We start from the raw sequence: 27,876 nt of genomic DNA, 5'->3' as shown, positions 1-27,876 counted from the left end.
TGAAGGGTGTACAGTAGACTTAATTTGCAAGTATAGCGCTCTACTCTGCCTTCTCTCCCATTGCTTCTTCCTACTCAGACAATGCAATGCAACCCTTATTTCAGATGGAGTCCACATTACAGATGCAAGACAAGGACCCTACATGATTAACCCCATCAGGACCCTGCCATTTTTCACCTTAAGGACCAGGCCATTTTTTTTTTTAATCTGACATGTGTCACTTTATGTGGTAATAAGATCCCATTATAGTCAATGGGATCCGACGAGCACCATTGGTATCTGGCATATGTCGGATCCAGAGCTGCGACAGCAACGCAGATGTGACCCTAGCCTAAATTTAGTCATAGATGATAACATCTACAGCTATGCAGGGAAAATATATATTTTTAACAATAATGGTTACTGCCAAACTTTCAGGTTCCTGGATGCAGGTTTGGAAGCCAAAATCAAGAGCAAATCATAAAAGGAGAAAATATAAAGGACATATTGTGCTCTCTCTTCTCACTGCATGAGAAGGGCTCCATTGAAGTATAAAGGCTCATGTCGATTCCGTCCTCAGCAGTGAAGAGGCAGAGGGTGAATTGGTTCTAGGCATCAATGGAGGTCTCAGCACTCAGACGCCCAACGGTTCACAACTTTTGATATGTCTCTATGCAAAGAGCTATCTCCCAACCTTGTGGAAGTGGCCTCCTATGAATCAAAATCTGTCAAACCTTTGACAAGAATCTCACAGCTAGGACAATAACCCGTCAAAGGGGAGATATAACTTAACTTTTATTATGCTATTATCTAAACAACCCCACATGTCAGACAAAAAGCAACAAATATATATATATACAGTCATGTGAAAAAATTAGGACACCCTTTGAAAGCATGTGGTTTTTTGTAACATTTTTAATAAAAGGTTATTTCATCTCCGTTTCAACAATACAGAGAGATTAAAGTAATCCAACTAAACAAAGAAAACTGAAGAAAAGTCTTTTCAAGATCTTCTGTAAATGTCATTCTACAAAAATGCCTATTCTAACTGAGGAAAAAGATAGGACACCCTCACATGTATTCCCTCTTAAATTGGCTCAGATATCACACAGGTATATCACACCAGGTGCACATAATTAGTAGATCGTTACTCTGCATGTTGAATGAGGCTTGCCCTATTTAAACCTCAGACATTTAGTTTGGTGTGCTCCTGACTGTTGAAGTGAGAGTGAGCACCATGGTGAGAGCAAAAGAGCTGTCAGAGGACTTCAGAAAAAAGATTGTAGCAGCCTATGAGTCTGGGAAGGGATTTAAAAAGATCTCAAAAGATTTTGAAATCAGCCATTCCACTGTCCGGAAGATAGTCTACAAGTGGAGGGCTTTCAAAACAACTGCCAACATGCCCAGGACTGGTCGCCCCAGCAAGTTCACCCCAAGAGCAGACCGCAAGATGCTAAAAGAGGTCTCCAAAAACCCTAAAGTGTCATCTCGAGAACTACAGCAGGCTCTGGCTACTGTTGATGTAGAAGTACATGCCTCTACAATCAGAAAGAGACTGTACAAGTTTAACTTGCATGGGAGGTGTGCAAGGAGGAAACCTTTGCTTTCCAAGAGAAACATCGAGGCCAGACTGACATTTGCCAGAGATAAAGTTGACAAAGACCAGGACTTCTGGAATAATGTTCTTTGGACAGATGAGTCCAAAATTGAATTATTTGGACACAACAGCAGAGGACATGTTTGGCGTAAACCAAACACAGCATTCCAAGAAAAGAACCTCATACCAACTGTGAAGCATGGAGGTGGAAGTGTCATGGTTTGGGGCTGCTTTGCTGCAGCAGGACCTGGTCAGCTCACCATCATAGAATCCACAATGAATTCTACTGTGTATCAGAAGGTGCTTGAAGAACATGTGAGACCATCAGTTAGAAAATTAAAGCTGAAGCGGAACTGGACCATGCAACATGACAATGACCCAAAACATACTAGTAAATCAACCAAAGATTGGCTGAAAAAGAAGAAATGGAGAGTCCTGGAATGGCCAAGTCAAAGTCCAGATTTGAATCCCATTGAGATGCTGTGGGGTGACTTGAAAAGGGCTGTACGTGCAAGAAACCCCTCAAACATCTCACAGCTGAAAAAGTTCTGCATTGAGGAGTGGGGTAAAATTTCCTCAGACCGATGTCGAAGACTGGTAGATGGCTACAAGAACCGTCTCACTGCAGTTATTTCAGCCAAAGGAGGTAACACTCGCTATTAGGGGCAAGGGTGTCCTATCTTTTTCCTCAGTTAGAATAGGCATTTTTGTAGAATGACATTTACAGAAGATCTTGAAAAGACTTTTCTTCAGTTTTCTTTGTTTAGTCGGATTACTTTAATCTCTCTGTATTGTTGAAACGGAGATGAAATAACCTTTTATTAAAAATGTTACAAAAAACCACATGCTTTCAAAGGGTGTCCTAATTTTTTCACATGACTGTATATATAGTCGGGACTCGATGGTCATCACTTCTTCCACGATGTAGGAAGGGGTTGTTTGGTAGGCAGGGTAGCAGTCCTACTGTGGGGCACTTACCCTATTTCTTACCCTAAATTCGGGTCCCTGCCTAAGAAACTGAATGGCCGCCCCGATAGGGGCGATCCCGTGTTCAGGAACCTCCTGTACACTCTAGGATGGCCCTGTAAATAGGTGATACTGACCCACCTCAATAGGATGGTCACTACTGGTAATGTGGCCTAATCTAGATAAACAAAAAAATAAAATAAAATGCTTAATATATCACAGATATTAAAGTTTGTATATGATGATTATTGATAGTAGTGTTAAACAGTAAAATAACCATTCAATCAAACGTCAAATGTGCTACCAACTCTCTCATGAATTGTTAGTCTTACAAAGAAAGGGTACCTTGACAGTTAGATGACATCAACATGTCAACGTATGGTCCCTTAATCCTAACGCATTTCGCCCTGTGTTAATAAATCAGGCTCATCAGGGGACGCTCAACACTTGTCCCAGTCGGCATCATACAGTTACAAAGATGGTAACAATATATACCAGTGGTTAATACTAGTTAAACCGCAACACAATGATTATACTCCAGATCTAGACCAGAGGATATGTTTAGATAGTGATACCTCTAGATCCCCTCAGCTATTTATATTAGCACTTTAATTACAAAATTATATCCTCAAAATAGCGTTTTGCACATATTGCTTATATTTGATTGCATGTGTCAACATCACATCAAGGTATCGTGCTACATCCATATTCTATATGTCGCAAACTTCTTTAGTGGTCATATCGATAATACTTTGGTTGTTCAACCACAGGTGAGGGCCGCTACTATGTTGCCTCACTTGTGGTTGCCGCGAGCAACAAGTTGTTATTTTGTATGTCGCAGCATAGCAGCCTGAGCTGGTGCTAGGCAGCTTGCTGCAAAGTGCATGCGGTTGCACCTGGCAACCTGTCTTTGTTAGGTGTGTCTTTTGTATGTCTGGTGTGCACAGGGTTTTAGTTATGTGTGCACTTTCCCCTTTAAGTGGCTGCCATCCCTTGCCTGGTGTAGGAAGGGTTAACTCCCTTTTTGTGTGAACACTGCGTGTGTCTGTGTGTGGGTGTGGCTATATGGGCTATTTAACCTCAGTTGAGACCTGATGTTAGAGGGGTACTCCAGCCTTGTAGTAAGCTGGAGGCACCCTCCTGGTCTCTAATACCATCTGCCAGTGAGGGCCACCCTTGTGGTCATAAAATGTGATACACGGTGTTATGAAGATGTGTTTGTGTTATGCTTGTTTATTGCACCTTATGGTCCTGGGTTCCTGTGTGATGTGTGTTGTGTGCTGTGTCCCTTGTAGTGGATAGCAGCACTTGCACATGGGTTCCAGGCTTAGTGTCTGTGGCAGGTGAATGTTGTGTTTGTGGCATGTACCTACCATTGCCATAAGTTGTATATGTTTCCCCTTCCTTGCAGCTTGGCCATTGAGACTCCTGTTCCTCCGTATCCAGAAGGAACAGGTCATCTTACCCTGCTCCTAGTTTAGGGCCACCCTGAGGGCTAGCAGGGACTTCAAGGTTCCAGAGTATGAGCCCTCCTACCATCAGGGTTGGCTCATACAGCTAGGAGTCAGGGTCAGATTAGGGATGCGATTAGGAGGTGACCTGCTCCCTAATTCTGTCATCCTGGTCGAGCAGCGACCACCATCTTCTGTCATCGCACGGCTGAGGGTTTTCCCCATCCTCAGCCGTGACATTGGCTTGGTCTTCCTTGCGAGTTACCTCTTTGCATATTCTTGTCCCATAGAGCATTGCCAATAAATCTCCATACCATGGAGTACTTCCGGTAAATTTCCATACAGGACTGGTCTCTTTAAAGAATTCCAGCACCCTGCCTAAGCCAATTTATGTCTCTATGATATATCCAAAGTTTTGTGAAAAGTTAGTGATGCATCGGGTTATATATCTTACTGAAGGATCTCTACCCTTGTGGATAATTTCTTAATTGCCTATGTTCATTTCTAAACAGCAGAATATTTAATGACAACCCGCTGGTCCTGTAAATAACAGATTAAGCCAGAAGTAGGTAGTTAAGAAAAATGGAATATGCTACATTGCAGCGGTACTCAACTGGCAGACTGCGGCCCAAATTCAGACCACGGTTGCCAGCTGTCCGGACTCCTGCATGCAGTGGCGTGTTAAGGGGGGGGGGGCGTGGCCCAGGGTGCCGACTCTCGGGGGGTGCCAGAGTCCAGAAGCAATACAGAGGGAAGCGCTCATTGCTGGAGTGCTGGGAGCTGCGGTCCTGTCACTCTCCGCTCTGTACCCTGCGCACAATGGTGATTTCTCCTCTGGAGGGGGCACAATGAATATTTCTACTCTGGAGGGGGCACAATGGGCATTTCTACTATGGAGGGGGCACAGTGCACAGAGGGCATTACTACAGTGAAGGGGGCACAGAGGGCATTACTACTATTAAGGGGGCACAATAGAGATTTCTACTATGGAGGGGGCACAGAGGGCATTATCACTGTGAAGGGGCACAATGGGTATTATTACTGTGAAGGGAGCACAATGGGCATCACTACTGTGAAGGGGCACAATGGGCATTATTACTGTGAAGGGGGCACAATGGGCTAACTACTATTAAGGGGCATTATTACTTTTAAGTGGGTCTCATTCTGTGTGAGGGGCAGCTAAGGTATCATCCTACTGTGAGGGGGCACTTACAGTATTCATACTCTGTGGGGAGGAACTAAGAAGGCATCACAATGTGTCAGGGGCACTAAGGAGCATCATAATGTGTGGGAGCACCAAGGGATCACCCTGCTGTGAGGGTGCACTTAGGGGTGTCATACTTTGTGGAGGGATATAATACTATCTAAGGGGCATTAAAGGAGCATCAGTATTGTTAGGGGGCAATTACTGTTTGGTCGGCAGAAAGGAGATTAGGTGAACGCCAATGGTGTTGGCCATCCTACAGCAGACTTAGGTATGTGGACCCTTACAAAAAGTACTTGAGTAGGATTAGAACTGACTCCAAGGTGGAGGTTCACTTTTAGAATAATGAATAATGAGAAAAACTTGTATGATGTCAAGCGTAACTGCACTGAAAATGTAAGGGATTGTCTCCTCAAAGCCCCAACTGATATGGTTGGGGAATTTAACAGAAGGTCCCATATATTGCTGCAGGGAAATGCAGGAGCCTAATGGTCACTTTGAATTTACCATAGAATAAATACGCACAATTGCGGAACGGTTGCGGACGTGTGAAAGGAGCCTAAGGGTAGTTTCACACGAGCGAGTCCATTGCAGGAATTGCGCTCCGTGTGTGAGTGTGATCCTCTGCTCTGGACTTGCAGGAGCGCACGGCATTATCATGATTTATAATGCTATGTGTCTCTGCTTGACCTTTTTTTCCACAGAATCATAGTGACATAAAGCTGTCAGTGGGATTCTGTAGAAATAAGGTCAAGCAGAGACACATAGCATTATAAATCATGATAATGTCGTGCGCTCCTGCAAGTCCAGAGCACCTTGGCTCTTCTGCCAGCCCCTTTCTCCTTTTCTTGATTGACGGGGCAAGGAGAGATGACTATGCAGGAACCGGGCCCTGTCAATCAAGAAAGAGAGGGAGGAGCTTGCAGAGGAAGCAAGAGGATCAAGGGTGCACAGAGTTGCTTGGATCTGCCCTCTGTGCACTTAACTTCTCATTTGCATATGGATTAAAGGTACTTTTTCTTCAGAATGAAATTTAACAGATTCATGTCACAGATTCTCTTTAAGGCGGGTCTTCTGGAACTTTTTATTGGTAGCAGAACAGAGGAGGGTTGGCGACCTTCAATGCACCAAGTCAGCGGGCTAAGCGCACACCCTAATCATATTTCTTTTGATTGGTGTTGGCCATCCTACAGCAGACTTAGGTATGTGGACCCTTACAAAAAGTACTTGAGTACCCCTGCTATATAGGAAGAATCGTGGCTTTGGCTCAAAAAACTGCATCATAAACCTCCACACAAATCTGTGTGTGACACCACGTGTATGTAATATTATGGCAATAGCTACCTTCTGGAGGGAGATCCTTCCAGCCATATGGCACAGGTCTCTGGTTGAGGTTTTTCTTGGAGTCCTCAGTGAGATGACTGTCCCACATAAGCACAGGGACGTCAAACTTGAACAGATTTCTAAAATAGGAGTCATTCTGCACATGGAAGCGTAGAGAAGTGGGGCAGACAGGGTCAGTGTGCAGCTAGGAGGAAAGGAGAACAGATGTTAGTCTAAGAATAAAAAGGCTTTGGGATAAGTTTCTTATTAATTATTCTAAAAGTGAACCTCCACCTTGGAGTCAGTTCTAATACATCTCAAGAACCCTGCTTACCTTGACATTAGGCTTTGCTGACGTCACTGCCGCCTTCTTGTCATTTTTCCTACATGGAAACAGTAACATTTATTGATTTATGTCATCTTTGCTGTTTACAGAGCCATTGATGTATTGGAAAGTGTTTTTTTTCCTAAGTCTCACCTTTTCTTATCTGCTTCAGTTCTGTCTCGGCTCTCGTTTAACCACTGGAAAGAAGACTTAGGATCAGCTCCGAGCTGAAGACTTCTGCAAAAAAGTTTTTTAAAGTGACTTAAAATCCTAATATGGTTTACTTATGCATTCAATGCATTTTGGTATGCAAAACCCAATACAAATTAACAGAATTTTTCGCAAATTTTCCATCGGCTTACTCCTGAACCCTGGCGCGGATTAGTTCACCATGCAGAAAATGCAATTGTACCAGGGCCCCCTGCTGCCTCTTGCTAGTCAAGTTTCCCCTAAGGTATGGCACCTTTTTCAGCTGCATCCATGCCCTCAGGATGGCGATACAGTTAAATGCAACAATGAAGCAGGGAGCTGTCAGTTCCCAGCGCCACCATTCACCCTTCAGCCAGTGGTGTGATGCTGGCAGGCATAATGAAGTGACATCATCGCGCTTGCTGCGCTTAGCCGCTAAACAGACTGGAGCAGATCTGCAGAGACGGATCCGCTCCGTTCATTGTGAATTTGGGCTTGTAGAGTATAATATTTTGGATATGCTAAAGCAGAACAATTCTGTGTTGGGGGACAAATAAGGGGCATCATAGTATGCTGGGGGCATATAAGGGGGCATCCTATTGTGTTAAGGCACATAAGGGGTACCATATTGTGTTAGGGTCACATAAGGGAGCACCATATTGTGTTGGAGGACACATAAGGTGCACTATATGATTTTAGGGGACACATTAGGGAACACCATATGGTGTTAGAGGCACAGAAAGGGGCACCATAGTGTGTTGGGAGTACACATAAGGGGCACCATATTGTGTTAGAGGGCAAAAAAGGGAACATCATATTGTGGTGGGAACATATAAGGGGAATCATATTGTGTTGGGGGCACATAAGGAGGCATCATACTGTGTGAGGGGCACACAAGGGGGCAATATACGGTGTGGTGGGGGGTATATCAGCTATTACCATATTAGCAATGTAATGGGGAACAGTGTAGTGGCCCTACAGGACAACAGGGGTGCAACAGGGGCTCCCAGACATAACTTTGCTTGGGGTCCGAGAAATGCCAAATCTGCCCCTACCTAGTCCTCACCAGTGTTAAACACAACTTCCATTACACCATGTTCAGGGGGTGTCATAGTGTCACTTGTGGGGGACCACCACAAGACCTGCTTTGCAGTACACAGTGCAGTGTAAGCAGTAGGGCAGCGGTATGTTGCAGCCAGTGGAGGACTGCACACGTCACCATGTTATAGCAGGCAACGCAACTCTCAGCAGGAGTCTGACTGAGAAAAACTAGTTGTATGATGTCAAGCGTAACTGCACTGAAAATGTAAGGGATTGCCTCCTCAAAGCCCCAACTGATATGGTTGGGGAATTTAACAGAAGGTCCCATATATTGCTGCAGGGAAATGCAGGAGCCTAATGGTCACTTTGAATTTACCATAGAATAAATACGCACAATTGCGGAACGGTTGCGGACGTGTGAATGGAGCCTAAGGGTAGTTTCACACGAGCGAGTCCATTGCAGGAATCGCGCTCCGTGTGTGAGTGCTGATCCTCCGCTCTGGACTTGCAGGAGCGCACGACATTATCATGATTTATAATGCTATGTGTCTCTGCATGGCCTTTTTTCCACAGAATCATAGTGACATAAAGCTGTCAGTATGATTCTGTAGAAATAAGGTCAAGCAGAGACACATAGCATTATAAATCATGATAATGTCGTGCGCTCCTGCAAGTCCAGAGCACCTTGGCTCTTCTGCCAGCCCCTTTCTCCTTTTCTTGATTGACGGGGCAAGGAGAGATGACTATGCAGGAACCGGGCCCTGTCAATCAAGAAAGAGAGGGAGGAGCTTGCAGAGGAAGCAAGAGGATCAAGGGTGCACAGAGTTGCTTGGATCCGCCCTCTGTGCACTTAACTTCTCATTTGCATATGGATTAAAGGCACTTTTTCTTCAGAATGAAATTTGACAGATTCATGTCACAGATTCTCTTTAAGGCGGGTCTTCTGGAACTTTTTATTGGTGACCTGTCCTTAGCAGAACAGAGGACGGTTGGCGACCTTCACTGCACCAAGTCAGCGGGCTAAGCGCACACCCTAATCATATTTCTTTAGGTGGAGAATAGTCACATAATATAAAATGTTAAATTTTATGATTTCTTTTGTGCAAAACGTATTGGGTCAGGGTCTATTCATACTGGCAGGAGTCAGGGAGAGGTCTAGGGTTTCCTAGGAGGTCACCATCCCTCTTCCTTAGCTTTGAGGCCTAGACTCCGGTCTATTCCTTCTGTGTGTTATCCCCTCCCATTACCTGTGACAATAATAAAACCTTCATATTAATGATATTTCTTAGTCCAGCTACTAATGATTATCAGCTACCTAGAAATGATTCCTTCTTTTTTGACATTATTGGCCACATATGTTTTTTTTTTTTCTTGGCATCAGGCAAAGTGACTATATCTGTGCCCTGTGAAAGGATAAAAGGCGGAGGACTTGGCCTGGCACAGAGAGCTGGCAGGAACATTGGTAGATTTGTGTCTGGGGGAAATTTAAGAGGGAACAGCAGGGCTTAGATCTGTGACATTTGAATCCTAGCGGAAATAAGCTGGATGCCATGACACCCATGTGTGTGGGATTCTGTTCTAGTATGTGTCTGAAGAACGGGAGGGGGTCTGGGCTTAGCAAACTGAGGGAATAAAGTAAGAGGGAAGGATGAGATGGAAGAACTTGAGGACAAATGAAGAGAACATTTGTGCCGTCTCCTATAGGGACTCTATGGGACTCTCAATGCCAGATGTGTCTGAAGACTAAGGCTACTTTCACACTTGTCGCTATATAACTGTTATAGAGTGTTTTATTTGAAAGAAATATAATGATTTAACTGGTAAAAGACTGAGAAAGATCCTGAGATGAAGCAAGTAGAAGTAGGAGATATAGTTCTGATACCAAGTTTTGCTTATACACTCACAATCTGACTTTGAGAAGTTCTTCAGCTTTCAACTTCAAGCTGAAGGACCTCTGAAAGTTGGTCTTGCTACTTTTAGGGGGTTCTCTGGGCTTTTTAGGAAATCCGGTCTTTCTTCTGCCCTGTGGAAGAAAGATAGCTTAGCTAGTAATTACCCTTCTGCCGCCTCCACAGGCTGCGGGCTCTTCTGCTTGGGTCCTGAAGGAAAGTGCACCCTTCTCTTCCTGTTCAGGACCCAAGTGGAAGAGCCTTAAGCCTGTGTGAGTGCAGCGGAGATGGGGAGATTGTCAGCTCAACGGAGGGGTAAGTACTAACTAAACTATCTTCCACAGGAAGAAGAAACACTCGATTAAGCCCAGAGAACCCCTTTAAGTTAGAAATACACATCAGATAAATGTCAACCAAACTAACCCATCATTTTTTGGGTGAGACTGGATGACCATCTAATGGGCATCTGGGTCTCCTCTTCCCTGATTGCAATTACTGGGGGAGACAAGTATTGGGCAGTTGGAGTTCAACATGTCCAATACTTTTGTTCTTGGTGGATATATTCTGCTGCCAGAGTTGTCTGGCAGTGGCTTTCTTCCTTCTGCCTATTTAAGACGCAAGCATATTCATCTGAAACACCATGTGCATGGAGGAGTTGGGAAAAATATCTGCATTGTATGGTCAGCCTTAGATATACAGAGGCCCAAGGAACTATTGCTCTCACCCCTGCACCCCTTGCCTGTGCTGATCAAGGGCTGATTTTCTTCACAAAGCCTGACTGACTATCCCAGCTCTCCCTCGACAGATGATGTTGTGGATAAAGGCCCTTTAACATTTATTGGGATCAGACGTTCATGAGGACACTCGTTTCTAATAATTGCCCAGTGTAAAGTACCACCAATCAACCTGATCAACCCAAACCATCATTTATGAGCAGCAGATCATCCTTTGTAATTAGATCTGCGGCCCACAAACAATAAATCTGTATGTAGAGATCGCTCCTCCCCATACAGAGGAAATGATCACTGCTTGTAAATGCAGCTTTTATCTCTGATGACGATCGGGCAATTATTGGGAATGTTCGGTTCAATTTGTCTGCGCATCGACCCAAGGACATTAAAGGGTTTTCCAGGCTCTTGATATTAATGAAATTTTCTCAGGATAGGTCATTAATATCCGAATGGTGAGGTTCCGACAACCCGCTCCCCTACAGGTCAGGTGTTCCTTGCAGCCTCCGGCGCTGGAACTAGCATTGTAAATGGAACAGGAAAATGGAAAATGTAGTGGCCGTCCTTGCTTGCTGCACCTTAAGGCTACATTTACACGACAGCGGAACGGGTGCGGACCCATTTATTTCTATGGGCACGCAAAAGATGCAGACAGCACAATATGTGCTGTCCGCATCTGTTGCTCCGTGCAGTGGCCCCGCAAAAAAAAAGAACATGTCCTATTCTTGTCCGCAATTGCGGACAAGAATAGGCATTTTCAATGATAGCCGCGGCATGTGCGGTCTGCAAATTGCAGAACGCACATGGGCCAGTATCCATGTTTTGTGGATCCGCAATTTGTGGATCTGCAAAATACAACGTTCGTGTGAATGTAGCCTAACTGTCACTGAAGTGAATGGTAACTCGGCACAGCCACTACACTTTAAATGGAACAGGAAAACATCTCTATTCAAAGTGCTAGTTTCAGCTCCGGTGGTTACAGGGAACAGATGTTCAAGAGCCTGGAAAACCCCTTTAAGGAGGATCATGTATGTTGAATTTTAACACCCAATCCATTCGTTCTGAAGGGCGATAAGCTGCCAGATATGTCTGTCAGGGGCTAACTTCCTTCTCCATCATTAAAAACACAGCACTGAGCATGCCCGTATATGGGGTAGTCGAGAGGAATGGCTGTTGGACACAAATCTGTCCAGTAATGGCTAACCTCTGACACTCCAGTTGTGGCGAAACTACAATTCCCAGCATGCACCATTCATTTCTATGGAGTTCTGAGAACAGCCAAGCAAGTGCACATCTTGGGAGTCGTAGTTTTACCACAGCTGAAGTGCCGGAGGTTAGCCATCACAGTTTAGACCAATGGCTATTGAAGGTAATTGGGAGTCTTAAAGGGGTTCTCTCACTTCAGTAAGTGGCATTCATCATGTAGAGAAAGTTAATACTAATGTGATGTGGTTGTCCATATTGCCCCCTTTGCTGTCTGGATTCATTTTTCCATCACATTATACACTGCTCGTTCCCATGGTTATGACCACCCTGCAATCCATCAGTGGTGGTCGTGCTTGCACACTATAGGAAAAAGAGTCAGCCTCTCTGGTGGCCAGGACCATAGGAGCACACATAGGCTGGTGCTTTTTCCTATATTGTGGAAGCACGACCACCACTGATGGATTGCGGGGTGGTCTGTAACCATGGAAACGAGCAGTGTATAATGTGATGGAAAAATTCATCCAGCCAGCAAAGGAAGCAATATGGATAATAACAATACATTAGTAAGTGGCTTATATTAACTTTTTCTACATGATAAATGCCACTTACTGAACTGCGACAACCCCTTTAAGACTAAATTCCTCAGCACAGTATGTTGGTGGCCTTCCTTCATTCCATTCAGTCTGTTACATAGTTGATACAGTTGAAAAAATACATACGTCCATCAAGTTCAACCAAGGGATAGGTGGGGACGTGAATCACAAAGGGCATTGAGACTCAGATTTCTCCACGTTTTCATAAGCATTAATGTTGTTTACTTTTAAGAATTCATCTAAACCCTTTTTAAAACTGTCCACTGTTCCTGCTGTGACCACGTCCTGAGGAAGTCTATTCCACAGATTCACAGTTCTTACAGTAAAGAAGCTTTGACACTTCTGGAGACTGAACTTTTTCTTCTCCAGTCGGAGGCAGTGCCCCCTTGTCTTTTGAGGGCATTTTACATGGAACAGTTTTTCACTGTATTTTTTGTATGGTCCATTTATATATTTGTATAGGTTAATCATGTTCCCCCTTAGATGTCTCTTCTCAAGGATAAATAAATTCAATTATTTTAATCTTTCTTCATAACTAAGTCCCTCCATGCCCCTTATCAGTGTAGTCGCTCTCCTCTGTACTTTTTCCAGCTGCAGTGCATCCTTTCTATGGACTGGTGCACAAACTGGACTGCATATTCCAGATGAGGCCGCACCAACACTTTGTAAAGTGGTAATATCACATTCCTGCCCAGCAAGTCCATGCCTCGTTTAATATCCTGGTGGCCTTAGAAGCAGCTGATTGACATTGTATGCTGTTATTTAATTATACCATCCACAAGGACACCCTAATCCTTCTCTATAAGTGACTTTCCCAGGGTTACATCCCCTAGGACATATGAATCACAGAGATTATTACTACCAATAATTATCTGAACCAAGATAATCTGATATATGCAGGTTTTAGGATTAAGGTTAAGAAAGCAAAAGAGATTCCTACCTAGGAGGCACCTACCCTTCCTAAGGCTACGTTCACATCATCTCTGACAGGTAAATCCAGTACTCTGTTCCAGAGGAACGGAATTACCCACCGCCATATCTTTATTGTTTACTAGCTGAAGGACCCAGCTTCGCTCAGGTATATTTAATCTATTTCATTTAATGTTTGTGCGTGTCGTTAAAAGATATCAACACTATCCACTATAACAGTGACATCTACAGCACCCTGCCCCCAAAACAGTGACCTCCACAGCCCCCCACCCCTTAACACTGACCCCCCCCCCCACAGTGCCCCGTCCCTTAAAATTGGACCTCCACAGCAGCCCACCCCCTTACCTTTGACCTTTACAGCAGCCTTCCCCTTTAACAGTGACTTTCACAGCATACCACCCCCTTGACAGTGACCTCCACAGGGGCCCACCCCCTTAACAGTGGCCTTTACTGGATCGGGGGGGGGGGGGGTGTCCTTCTGAACAGCTCACTCTAAGACAGCAGCACTGTACTGTCCAAGTGTGAGCTGCAGGGAGAAAGTCATCCTTCCTCCCACCCCTGCAGCTGATGGAAGTTGATTTTTACCTTCATTTTTTAAATCCCTGTCGGCTCAGGAGTAGGAGGGGGCATGATCTAACCGTATCAGTGGCCTGGCTTGGTGGGGCCTGGGGGCGGGGTTTTGTCTTTTGAGGGTGGACACATTGTGACAGGGGGTGTGTCTGGGCTCCTTCCTGCAAGAGTGACGCCGCTCTGGGCACCTTACTGGCTCATTTGCATACCAAATAAACTGGATTTTCAGAGGATAAAAACATCTATTACTAGAACAAAGGCACATCTGGAAATAAGGTACCAAGTGCTATTAGGCCATGGCTTTACTTCAATAGCAATTATCCTGGTGACAGATTTCCTTTAAAGCTCTCCTACAGCAGTGAAGAAAAATGGCTGGGTTGTTATGGAAACCGGGAGTAAAACTGTGTATGTGGAGATTTAGGGCCTGTGAGCTTCTATTGGCTGATAAGGGTCATGTGACCAAGCTTCTATTGCCTAATGCTTTTTTTGGGAATATCTTGGAAACAGTACGTCCTAAAACCTTCCCGGACACCTGATGTACCTGTGTGCCAAATTTCGTGATTGTAAATGCGACGGTGCGGATTCCTTTAGCGGACATACACACACACACATACACTCAGCTTTATATATTATATAATGGGATCCAAAGGGGATCCGGTGGGTGTCCGGCATAATTGCAGTCTTTCTGCCAGACAAATACTGTTACATGCAGATACAAGGCTATTTCTTCATTAAAGGGGCTGTTCACCACTGGGGACCTTTTTTGCAGACCCCTCAGCATAGTCAGACCCATGAAGGGAATCATACTTACCCGATCTTCGTCGCTGGGTTCCGGCTCCATCACTCCCCACGGGTACCACAGGTGTCAGGTCTCCTTGCATCAACATCTGGTTTGATAACTGGCTGTAGTGGTGACATGTCACCCATGCGTCATGTCACTGGTTCACGTAATGCATGAGCGACAGGTCACTGCTGCAGCCAGTCATTGGCTGGAGCAGCTAAGTGACCTATGTGAAACCAGATAATATTGCAGGGAGACCCCAGACCTGCAGTGCCTGAAGGGGAGTGATGGAACCAGAACCCAGCGGGGGGAATCAGGTAAGTAAGATTACCAACGTGCCACCGGCCACTCTGGAGTGTGTAGAAAAGGCCCCCAGGGGTGCACAACCCCTTTAAATCTTCACATGAATGCCAAGGCCAGCATCCATATCACTTAGTGGCAACGACTCCCAACTATCAGCCATTTCCCTTAGATATGCCATAAAAAGTTTATGGTGGGAAAAACGCCATTTGGCTGGTGTCACACTTTATTTTATGCATTACTAGGTGCACCAAATGTTCGAGTTGATATGGGTCCCCTTGGTTCTTGGGCTCCATAGCAGCTGATGTGTCTGCTATCCTGGTAGTTAGTCCCATGGCCACACAAATCTCTCCCTACTGGAAAGGAAAATGATTCCGCCATTCCTGCAGTCCTATGCAAGGGCGTAGCTATAGGCGGTGCAGAGATGGCAGTCGCTATCGGGCCCTGGAGCCTGAGGGGGGCCCAAAGACCCTTGTGCCACATAAGAAGACACCGATATTATAGAAAGTGCACGCTGGGAGGGCTGTGATATAGATTTTGCACTAGAGCCCAGAATGTTCAAGTTACACATCTGGCTGGAGGGAAGGGGTTAGGTCAAAAATTTGGCATGGAGGGGTGCTGTTTCAGTTTTCACCTCAGGCAGCATGAAGGCAATGTGCTCCCCTGCTCCTGGCCACAAAGCACTGAGAGAACGGGGGCCCAAGCTGAACTCTTGCACCAGGGCCCGTGAACCTTTAGCTACGGCCCTGGTCCTATGCAATTTGTAAAAATGTAAAAAACATAATGCAATGATTTGTGCCAAAAGACAAAGATTCAATCTGTGCTGCGCCTCACCAATGCAGCTCTGCTCCAATTTTTTTTTTGATTCACACTGCAGAATAAGGCCTCATGCACACGACCGTATTTTGTTTCCGTGTCCGATCAGTTTTTTTTTTGTGGATAGGATGCGGACCCATTCATTTCAATGGGTCCGCAAAAAATGCGGACAGCACACCGTGTGCTGTCCGCATCAGTATCTCCGTTCCGTTGCTCCGCTCAAAAAATTGTGCATGTCCTATTTTTTTCTGGTTTGCGGATAAGGATAGGCATTATTACAATGGATCCGCAAAAAAAAAACGGATGCCATACGGAACGTCATCCGTTTTCTTGGCGGATCCGCAATTTGCGGACCGCAAAACACATACGGTCGTGTGCATGTAGCCTAATACATAAAGCAAGGCTGGACCAGCACCTCCAAACAGTATGCACACTACAGGCGCACGTTACCACCACTGCAATGCAGAACCAAACAAACACTATATGCAACAGCACAAAGACACATGCTAACACTGCAAACATGGGAAATGTGAATTGCATTACTGCTGTACCTACTAGGTGAAACCCAGAAGCTGTAGGCACACAGCGGAATAATAGTCAGGATGCAGGTCATAACAGGTTATTGCTCAGAGACATATTCCTGAAATGAATTATGGCTTTTACTTGTACAAACTAATCTCTTTGGGGCATATGATCATAACAGGGCAGGTACCTGGTAATCTGTATATGTAATTATAGCAATCTAATACTCTCCTTGCTGCCAATGAATAGAAACATACCACATTCAGAGACTAAATAAGGCCCCTTTCACACGGGCGAGATTTCCGCGCGGGTGCAATGCGTGAGTTGAACCCATTGCACTCGCACTAAATCCGGACAGATTCATTTTAATGGGGCTGTGCACACGAGCGGTGATTTTCACGCATCACTTGTGCGTTGCGTGAAAATCGCAGCATGTTCTATATTCTGCGTTTTTCACGCAACGCAGGCCCCATAGAAGTGAATGGGGCTGCGTGAAAATCGCAAGCATCCGCAAGCAAGTGCGGATGCGGTGCGATTTTTTTACGCACGGTTGCTAGGAGACGATCGGGATAGGGACCCGATCATTATTATATTCCCTTATAACATGGTTATAAGGGAAAATAATAGCATTCTGAATACAGAATGCATAGTACAATAGCGCTGGAGGGGTTAGAAAATAATATAATTCACCTTAATCCACTTGATCACGCAGCCGGCATCTCTTCTGTCTTCTTCTTTGCTGTGCACAGGAAAAGGACCTTTCATGACGTCACTGCGCTCATCACATGGTCCGTCACATGATCCATCACCGTGGTAAAAAAGATCATGTGATGGACCATGTGATGAGCGCAGTGACGTCATCAATGGTCCTATTCCTCAAAGAAGAAGACAGAAGAGAATCCGGGCTGCGCGAGCAAGTGGATTAAGGTGAGTTCAATTATTTATTTATTTTTATCCCTCCAGCCCTATTGTACTAAGCATTCTGTATTAAGAATGCTATTATTTTCCCTTATAACCATGTTATAAGGGAAAATAATAAAATCTACACAACACCTAACCCAAACCCGAACTTCTGTGAAGAAGTCCGGGTTCGGGTCTGGGTACCAAACATGCCGATTTTTCTCACGCGCGTGCAAAACGCATTACAATGTTTTGCACTAGCGCTGAAAAAACGGAAACATGGAACGTAATCGCAGTGAAAACTGACATTTTCCCTGAACGCATCCGGCCCCAATCCGCAATGCCCGTGTGAAAGGGGCCTAACTGTCCGGACCTCATCTGCTACAATGTATCCGTGCAGGTAAACCAATCAGTCCAAAACACAGGAGGTGGAGGAGCTTCTCGGGTCCAAAAAACACGTCCTCTAATCAGTTGCACCTGGTGCCGAGGGGCTACAGGGAAAACCTGTCCCTGTTAATGCCCTACTTGGCCTGTGAATCCCTAGGTACCTCCTAACACGGGGTCCTTTCCCCGCAAGGGGTGGCCCCGTCCGGAACCTGGCCCTAATAAATGAACCCTAAATAGCCCTATAAGGACAAAGGAATTGGCCCCATAAGTGATGGTCGCTACCAGGGTAGGGTGAACTAGTGTGGTGGATATATTCGAGGTCCCTACGCGTTTCGTTTATTTGGGAATATATCAAAACTATAAAGGATACCTCCACTTCACAAAAAAAGGGGGGACCCCCTAACTCTTCAGGGGACAGGGGTCGTGAGTGGAGGAGAATGTCTCTACCCTTAACACAGTGTGGTGATTATCTCGGCTAAGGGGAGCAATGGAAAAGGGAAGCCATAAAGGTTGCGCAGACCTGACTAGACCAGTGTGGTCCAAATCAGCCCGGATACCTGTGGATAGCGAAATGACAGAACAAAATCCATTCAGATGTCGAACCTAACAGCAGCTTATACAATTATGGCATATGATTAGTTGGTTTACTTACTATTAAGATCATGGAACGCGTGTGGCAAATACCATGAAAGGCGGCAGTGCAGTTTGGCTTTACCGCCAACATAAGCATAAGTGAAGTAGTAGGAGTTGCTTGTACTTATCCAGCGACTCCTCCCACCGCCGCTATCCTAATTATACAGCCGACTCCGCGCCTTGTTTTGGAGTATGTTCCCTAGCTGTGACGCCCATCACTACGTCACAACAGCTGCGCGGTAGCCGGGCTGCACACTGGAGGAGTGCGCATGCGTTGGGAAGGAGGCGGATCGCCGTGTCAGCTGACACGCGTACAGTCACATGACGGCGGCCGCACTCTTCACGCAGGCACACTATCAGTCAGCTCCATCCATTTAAACTGATTGGCGCCCACAGCAGTGCTGACAGACGCCGATACATAGGCGGCAAGCCAAACTGCACTGCCGCCTTTCATGGTATTTGCCACACGCGTTCCATGATCTTAATAGTAAGTAAACCAACTAATCATATGCCGTAATTGTATAAGCTGCTGTTAGGTTCGACATCTGAATGGATTTTGTTCTGTCATTTCGCTATCCACAGGTATCCGGGCTGATTTGGACCACACTGGTCTAGTCAGGTCTGCGCAACCTTTATGGCTTCCCTTTTCCATTGATCCCCTTAGCCGAGATAATCACCACACTGTGTTAAGGGTAGAGACATTCTCTTCCACTCACAACCCCTGTCCCCTGAAGAGTTAGGGGGTCCCCCCTTTTTTTGTGAAGTGGAGGTATCCTTTATAGTTTTGATATAGTCCCAAATAAACGAAACGCGTAGGAACCTCAAATATATCCACCACACTAGTTCACCCTACCCTGGTAGCGACCATGGGGCCAATTCCTTTGTCCCTATAGGGCTATTTAGGGTTCATTTAAATTCATTTATTAGGGCCAGGTTCCGGATGGGGCCACCCCTTGCGGGGAAAGGACCCCGTGTTAGGAGGTACCTAGGGATTCACAGACCAAGTAGGGCATTAACAGGGACAGGTTTTCCCTGTAGCCCCTCGGCACCAGGTGCAACTGATTAGAGGACGTGTTTTTCGGACCCGAGAAGCTCCTCCACCTCCTGTGTTTTGGACTACAAGGTCCTGACTGGCACCACCGGTAAGATCTACCCTTTTATTTGCCTTATGGCATTACCTTAAGTCTGTGGCACCCTGCCAAAAGACTGTATTTAGTGTTTATTTGTCGGTCAGTTCCGCTTCCCTGCACAGTTTAATAGTGGACTTGACCGTTTGTGACTCACCTACGTGGGTCCCATATCGTTGTTTGTTGTCTGTCTAGTTTGTCTGGTAGGGGCTTTTCTTCCCCATTAGGGATCTTAACAGTCCAAATAAACTTTAGGTTTTAATACGTTACTGCCCCTTACTATTCCTGCATATTTCCTGTCACAGAGCAGTATACCTTGGGAGAGTGCTCACGCATTATCTCCCCTTAGGGACCACCTCTTTGTTCTCCTCAGTAAGTAAGTAAGTAAGTCCTCAGTAAGTAAGTAAGTAAGTCCTCAGTAAGTGTTCAGATGACATCCTGACCCCAGATAAATCCAATAGATAAAAGCAAGCAATTCAGCAACAAGAACTGTTAAAATGCCAAGTTTATCGGGCACCTGTCAGCAGATTTGTACCTATGACCTGTTACATGTGCACTTGGCAGCTGAAGACATCTGTGTTGGTCCCATGTTCATATGTGCCCGCATTGCTGAGAAAAATGATGTTTTATTATATGCAAATGAGCCTCTAGGAGCAACGGGGGCGTTGTCATTACACCTAGAGGCTTAGTTCTTTCTGCAACTGACGTGCCCCCTGCACTTTGATTATCTTGCGCTAATGTGTAAAACTACAGGATGATATCATCACCAATCTCTCAGGCCCCTCCCCTCCCTCCATATTCCGCTGTATATTCCTGTACTCTGTTGAAGATATGTGTCCCCTATCTAAAGTACCAGGAGTGCAGATATATAGTAGGTGAGTGTATACAGTGATTAACTGCAGTTATGTAAACCTCCTGACTCACACTGCCAGCCTGTACTATCTGTGTGTGCTGACTCTCCAGTGTAGTTCTAGGAGGTGTAGCTTCACACCCTGCCTCCAGTAGTAAGAGCTGACAGGGCAGGGAGGGGAGACAGGACCAAGCTGTATCACATAAGAAAACATTGAGGTGGCCAGCAGCACTGTGTCACTGAGCAGTCATGGCTACCTTTACACTGCAAATGCGGCCGTACAGGCATCAGAAGCGATGCAGGGTAAGTATAACCTACATGAGGCACCTGGGCATTAGGTGGGACATTACAGGGGTTGTATAACCACTTTAATAATGACCCAGCCTGAACTATATAGCGAAAGGAAAAAAAATCCTGCTTCTTTAACTCCTTAGTTTGTTATTGTTTGTAAAAGTGAGTCAGTAATATTGAATACAAGAGGCCCTAATGGTTTTAATGCTACACAAGATGTTATCTGCCAATATTAGTGACGTCTTATCTTATAGGTTTCCACTCAGTACCTAAAGAGTTATCCTGGATAGATACAACCCGTCTGAGTAGGTAATTATTGGGACGGGACCATTCCTTCCTGATAATTGCCTGGAGGTTAAGAGCTGCATTTACATGGCTACTGCATTTGGGGGGTAGTATAATATAAGGGATGCAAATGAGCAGTGATGGCCAGTTCGCATTGTTCGCCCGCGAACATATGCAGGCTGCCATCTTTTTTCACAAGTCCGGTGAGGCACAGGTAAGCTCTTATCTGTGCCTGTGCGCGAGCTGGTCTGAATACAAGTGCAGTCAGCGGGAGCAGGCAGTTCCGAGAACAGCCACCGGGGGCTCGGAACTGCCTGCTCCCGGTGACCGCATTTGTTTTCAGACCGGCTCGCTGCGCAGGCACAGGTAAGGGCTTACCTGTGCCTCGCCGGACTTGTGAAAAAAGATGGCAGCCCGCATGTGTTTGCAGGCGAACAGTGCGAACTGGCCATTCCTGCAAATGAGCTCTTAACAAGCTCTGCCTCTGATGCCACCAGATGTCAGGCAGCTATCCTATAAGTCAATGTTTGACGCAATTGCGATCGCTTGTCCTCATACAGATTCATTATTTCCAGGCAGCAGATTGCTGTTTACATGATTGAGGGGTCTGCATTTTGCTCGTTCATCAGATGATCTGCGGCACCTTCACGTGGACAGACTATCAGAAACGAGCATTCACACTAGCGTTCATTCCCGATAGTGAGGGCGAAAATCAGGATGTGTAAACCCAGCATTACTGTTTCACTTAGCGCTCATGCACACGACCGTATGTATTTTAAGGTCCGTAAAACACGGATGGCATCCGTGTGACATCCATATTGCATCTGTCTGTTTTTTGTAGATCCAGTGTAACAATGCCTAACCTTGTCCGCAAAACGGCCAAGAATGGGACGTGTTCTATCTTTTTTTGCAGAACGGCCATGCGGACATACGGAAACAGAATGCACATGGAGTCATTTCCGTTTCCATTGAAGTGAATGGTTCCGCATACGGGCCGCAAAAAAACAGAATAGACACAGACAAAAAAAAAACCTGTGCATGAGCCCTTACCATGTGGGGGGGGGGGGATACAACAAATCCGGTGACCTCTCACACTTTCCCTGTAGGGTCAATGACCAATCCGAACCCTATATTACCGTCTTATCTTATGCTATGAACAAGGATCTCTACCGAAACGCGTAGTAAACACCACATTTTACAAAGGATGTGCTTTAACCCTTTTTAATTAAAGGGGTTCTCATACCGGTACGTCCGCTGCTGCATCTCCTCGTCACACAGATTATAACATCCGGCATTGGGGGGGGGGTTAGCCAATAGCAGGCCACAACGGGAACAAACCTCCCTAGCGTCACCCGTGATGCAAGGGAGGCTCATTCCCATCACTGCCCACACACTGGATGTTTTCATCCGCGCGACGTTATGTAGCAGCGGCCGTGCCGGTATGAGAAGCGAGGTGAGTGCCGGGGAGCGAGGTAAGTACAACCTCTGTGAGGGGCCCGGGCATATAAGGGGGGGCATTATAGAAGTCTACCCAAGTTGCTGGGTTGCTTGCCTTTATCTCACCAAAACAGTCCTCTGACAGTCCCATAGAGGTGGACCAACATGTGCACTCTATTACCGCAGCGGACTAGGTTCGCAGGATCGCTGGGGGTCGCCTTTTCTGGGGCTAGGGGATCAATCATTTTGGAACGTTCCCCTCCAGATATCAGATAAAGGAGATGTTTGTATGTTTTTATCCATTTAGTAAATTGAGTTCCTCTCTCTAAAGGCTTTACAGCTTTATAAGAGCGGCGAGCTGGCGGCTGGGGTCAGGTTCATCCATGGAAGAATCAGCCGTAGGGAGCGATATGCATTTAAACGGTTAGTAATAGGCTTGTCTCACGCGCTTTGAGGCAAATGAAAATCTTTAAACATTTCAAAGCAGCATTTCCCTTCAGATCTCCAAAGGTAAATCAGCGGAATACTATTGAGCTAAAACAAGGGGCCCCGATTTATGTTTTCATTTATATTTCCGTTTTGATATGCAAATGACTCCGCCTGATCAAAGAAAACCTGCTTTATTTAATGGGAGCATATAATTGCAGCCTTTTACCATTGAAGTGGATAATCTGTAAAGCAGACCTGGCGGGAAGGATAAAGTGACATACCCAGCATGTTCCCAGGCAGGTTTTTCTTTAGAGTCTTGGGAAATCTTGCTTTTCTGGTGCAGCAGCCAATCCTGCTCCTGACCCGCTTGTCTGCAAAATAAAAACCGTGTTTGTTAAGAGCGCACAAAAAAATATCCCCTCAATAGACGGTCCCCAACTATAGACAGGCATATAAAGAAGAGCTTGCAGAGGGGCTGTCAGCTCCCCTGGCTAGTGAATACTTAAATATTCCCGAAGAAATAACATTTCTTATAACTGTACATTGTTCTGGTCCTCTGTTATTCCTCCTGAAATTTATGAATAAATTGACCGCTGGGCGTTACCAGTCCGCTTGTCAAAGGGCATTCTCAATCTGTTAGCACTGATTGGACAGTGTCACAGTGGGTAGGGACACACCTCCGACTGGTAACTACCAACTGTAAATGTATTCACAACGTTCTAGGAGGAACAACAGAGGAACAACATAACACAGAGTTCTAAGAAATTGTTATATTATGGGAAATACAATTATTTAATAAAACAGATGTCAAAAGAGCTGACAGGTCCCCTGTAAAGGGTTTATGCCATTAATGATGTAAAGAAAATGAAAACCAGACATCATATAGTACAGGGATGGCCAACCCGAGGCTCTTCAGCTGTTGCAAAACTATAACTCCCAGCATGCTCAGACTTGCCTTTAGCTATCAGCCTACAGCAGGGAATGTTGAGAGTTGTAGTTTTAAAACAGCTGGACAGCCGCATGTTGGTCATCCCGGATATAGTACAATACAATTTGTTTCTACCAAAGCTAGAACCAGCCCTGTACCTCACATGGATCCAGAGATCTCCCCATTCACTGCTCTACTAGATTTATATCAAGCGGAAGTGTCCCTTCTGCTGCAGCTCTCTCCCTATCACAGCTCAGGGGGGGGGGGGGGGGGTCCTTCTGATGCTGCAGGTCTCTCCCTACCACAAGGCAGTAGGTGAGTCCTTTCTGTTGCAGGTTCAGGGGGCATGTCCTTTCTGCTGCACCTCTCATCTTGTAACTGTCACAGCTTCTAGCAGTAGACAAGGATGTAACTGAGCACATGGGACCATGCTCTTTTCAGCTAAGTAGGTGGATGTGCACATTATTATACAGATTAAACACCAGGGGGCACCGTTAGAATGAAGCAAAGTGAATATCTCTGAACTGGAGCAGTTCAAAAGTAACGGAATTATATTAAAATAACCCTTTAAAGGGAACCTGTCATGTGGATATTTGATTATAATCTAACTAATTATATACAATCATTAACTACTAAAAAGTACCTTAGATGTATTCACTTACTGGTGTGACAGATGGGTACTTCATAATATGCACGCAAAGATGCTGCATGCTAATGAGCTGATTTGAGTCCAGCGTGATGTCATTGAGTCCAGTGTTTATTTAATTCAGAGCTATAGCCACTCCCCTGCCCACCCGCTGCTGATTCCTATGGAAACAAACTGTCGTTCAGCAGCAGGTGGGCGGGGAGAGTCAGGAGCTCATAAATATTCAGGACTCATCATTATCAGCTGGAGCTTTTCAATACAAGATGTGACCCAGCATTTTGCTAAGAAAATCAGTCACTTATTTATGTTGCCCTTAGTTAGGACACCATAAAACTGGTGACAGGTTCCCTTTAAGTACCACTGTATCACTGCACCAACAAAGTACTGTGCATGTCACTGACATCCACTCATTATTGTGCTAATCACAGAGTTTCAGGTTAGGTTCATATTCTTTTACATTAGACCAATTCCCTAATACATATATTTATATCCATATAGATTTACAAGGGCATATCATGCATTAGGGGCTTATGCACACGGCCATTACCGTTTTAGCAGTCCACAAATTGTGGATCTGTAAAAAACGGATATCGCGGAACAGAATGTCCGGCCCATAATGGAACAGTCCTATCCTTGTTCATAAAACAGACAAGAAAAGGGTATGTTCCATTTTTTTTGCGGGGCCGCAGAATGCACACCACGTGCTGTCCTCATCTTTTGCAGCCCTATTGACGTGAATGGGTCCGCATTTAACCTGCAAAAAAATGCGGATCGGATGCGGAAAAAACCCACGGTTGTGTGCATGAGCCCTAACTATGTGGACAGAGGAACCACATTTAGTATGTGTTGCACAATTTACAACGCAGTCCAGTGCACATCTTGCATGATGTATACAGTCCTGGAACAGCCGTTCCAGGGTGTATATCTTTGTTCTAGATGTGAGCAAATAACCCGTTTGGAATCGCAAATCGAGTCTCTAAACGGGCAAGTTGCAACACTGAGAGGCATTGATAATTTGCAAAAGAGTTTGCTTCTCACCGAGCAAGCACTCTTTGGGGTAGATGAGGGGGAGGGTGACAGAGAGGAGGCTGAGGAAAGTGAGGTAGCTAGCTGGGTAACAGTTAGAAAGCGGGGTAGAGGGAAGAGTGCCAGGGAGGCTAGCCCTGATCTGACATACCCCCAACAAGTTTGCACGGTTGGCAGATGAGGGGGATGTCAGTCCGGGGACGGCACTGCTGCAGCCGGACACTTCCTCTGCCAGTCAGGGGAATGTCAGCTCCAGTAAGCAGGGAACCAGGAGAGCAGGGCAGGCCAGAAAGGTGCTGGTAGTGGGCGACTCCATTATTAGGGGAACAGATAGGGAAATCTGTCACAAAGACCGTGATCGCCGAACAGTGTGCTGTCTTCCTGGCGCTAGAGTTCGACACATCGCGGATCGGGTTGACAGATTACTGGGAGGGGCTGGAGAAGATCCAGCGGTCATGGTCCATATCGGAACCAATGACAAAGTTAGAGGTAGGTGGAGAGTCCTTAAAAATGATTTCAGGGATTTAGGTCAAAAGCTGAGGGCAAGGACCTCAAAGGTAGTATTTTCCGAAATACTGCCTGTACCACGAGCCACACAAGAAAGGCAACGGGAGATTAGGGAGATTAACAAGTGGCTCAAGAACTGGTGTAGGAAGGAGGGGTTTGGGTTCCTGGAGAACTGGGCCGATTTTTCTATCGGCTACAGGCTCTATCGTAGGGACGGGCTGCACCTCAATGGGGAAGGGTCAGCTGTGTTGGGGAGAACGATGGCTAGAAGGTTGGAGGAGTGTTTAAACTAGGGACTGGGGGGGAGGGTAATTACGTTATAGGACGGGAAGATAGCGCAGATAGAGACCGGGGGCAAGGTAATGGGACTGGGGGAGGAATGGAAGGAGGGACTAGAACAGTTCAGAAGGAAAGGTGTAGGGTAAAAAATATACCTAAACCTCTCAAATGTATGTATACTAATGCCAGAAGCCTGACTAATAAAACTGGTGAACTGGAATTAGTGATGTGTGAGGAGGACTATGACATAGTGGGAATAACTGAGACATGGCTGGATGATAGCTATGACTGGGCGGTTAATGTACAAGGTTACAGTCTGTTTAGAAAGGATCGTCAAAACCGGAGAGGGGGAGGGGTCTGCCTTTATGTAATGTCCGGTCTAAAGCCCACACTCCGCGAAGATATAAGTGAGGGACATGAACATGTGGAGTCACTGTGGGTAGAGATACATGGAGCTAAAAACAACAATAAATTACTAATAGGAGTTTACTATAAACCACCTAATATACCAGAGTCCACAGAAAATCTACTACTAAACGAGATAGACGAGGCGGCAAATCATAATGAGGTGGTTATTATGGGGGACTTCAACTACCCAGATATAGACTGGGAAACTGAAACTTGTATATCTCATAAGGGAAACAGGTTCTTGGCAATAACCAAAGACAATTACCTCTCCCAACTGGTTCAGGACCCGACTAGAGGGACGGCCATACTGGACTTAGTATTAACCAATAGGCCCGACAGAACAACAGACGTGCAGGTTGGGGGACACCTGGGAAATAGTGACCATAAAGTAATAACCTTCCAATTATCATTCAAAAGAGCGTTTCTACAGGGAGGAACAAAAATACCAAACTTCAAAAAAGCTAAATTTAGCCAACTAAGAGAGGCCATAGGCCAAACTAACTGGGACAAACTCCTCAAAAATAAAAATACAGCCACAAAATGGGATATCTTTAAAAACATCCTAAAATCTCATTGTGAGATTGCAGCCCTATGGTAATAAAAGGTTAAGGAACAAAAAGAAACCAATGTGGATAAATAGAACTGTAAAGAAAGCAATAAATGACAAAAAGAAAGCATATCATTCACTGAAACAGGAGGGGAGCACGGAAGCACTGAAAAACTATAAGGAAAAAAATAGAACATGTAAAAAACAAATAAAAGCGGCCAAACTAGAGACCGAGAGATTAATTGCCAAAGAGAGTAAAACTAACCCTAAAATGTTCTTCAATTATATAAATGTTAAAAAGTATAAATCTGAAGGTGTCGGCCCTTTAAAGAGTAATGAGGGGGAAGTCGCAGAGAGCGATGAGGAGAAAGCAAAGCTGTTAAATATTTTTTTCTCCAATGTATTCACTGAGGAAAAGAAATTGTCAGATGACATGCAGAATGCAAAAATAAATTCCCCATTAATAGTGTCCTGTCTGACCCAGGAAGAAGTACAACAGCGACTTAAAAAGATTAAAATAGACAAATCGCCAGGACCGGAATTAAGTAATGTCATAGCCAGACCCTTATTTCTGATATTTGCAGACTCTATACTGACAGGGAATGTCCCACAGGATTGGCGCATGGCATATGTGGTGCCAATATTCAAAAAGGGGCCAAAAACAGAGCCTGGAAACTATAGGCCGGTAAGTTTAACATCTGTTGTGGGTAAACTGTTTAAAGGTTTTCTGAGAGATGCTATATTAGAGCATCTCAACAGAAATAAGCAAATAACGCCATATCAGCA

General features: G+C 45.3%; 1 protein-coding gene across 2 annotated transcripts in view; it reads right to left on the bottom strand.

The window, feature by feature from the left end:
* ST6GALNAC2 (ST6 N-acetylgalactosaminide alpha-2,6-sialyltransferase 2) overlaps window positions 1-27,876 on the bottom strand; it is a 64,941-nt gene that overhangs the window by 12,869 nt on the left and 24,196 nt on the right. The window contains exons 2-5 of one of the 2 annotated variants that reach the window (XM_044298884.1): window positions 23,031-23,120; window positions 6,999-7,082; window positions 6,855-6,903; window positions 6,542-6,725 (exon numbers count right to left, since the gene is read on the bottom strand). In XM_044298884.1, the coding sequence (XP_044154819.1) occupies window positions 6,542-6,725; window positions 6,855-6,903; window positions 6,999-7,082; window positions 23,031-23,120 (407 nt within the window). The remainder of the gene's footprint in view (window positions 1-6,541; window positions 6,726-6,854; window positions 6,904-6,998; window positions 7,083-23,030; window positions 23,121-27,876) is intronic. The other variant, XM_044298885.1, reaches the window with a different exon arrangement.

This window comes from Bufo gargarizans, chromosome 6, assembly GCF_014858855.1.
Source record: "Bufo gargarizans isolate SCDJY-AF-19 chromosome 6, ASM1485885v1, whole genome shotgun sequence".
Classification (NCBI taxonomy): domain Eukaryota; kingdom Metazoa; phylum Chordata; class Amphibia; order Anura; family Bufonidae; genus Bufo; species Bufo gargarizans.
The sequence above is the reverse complement of the archived record's forward strand: the minus strand, read 5'-3'. Positions and strand labels throughout refer to the sequence as shown.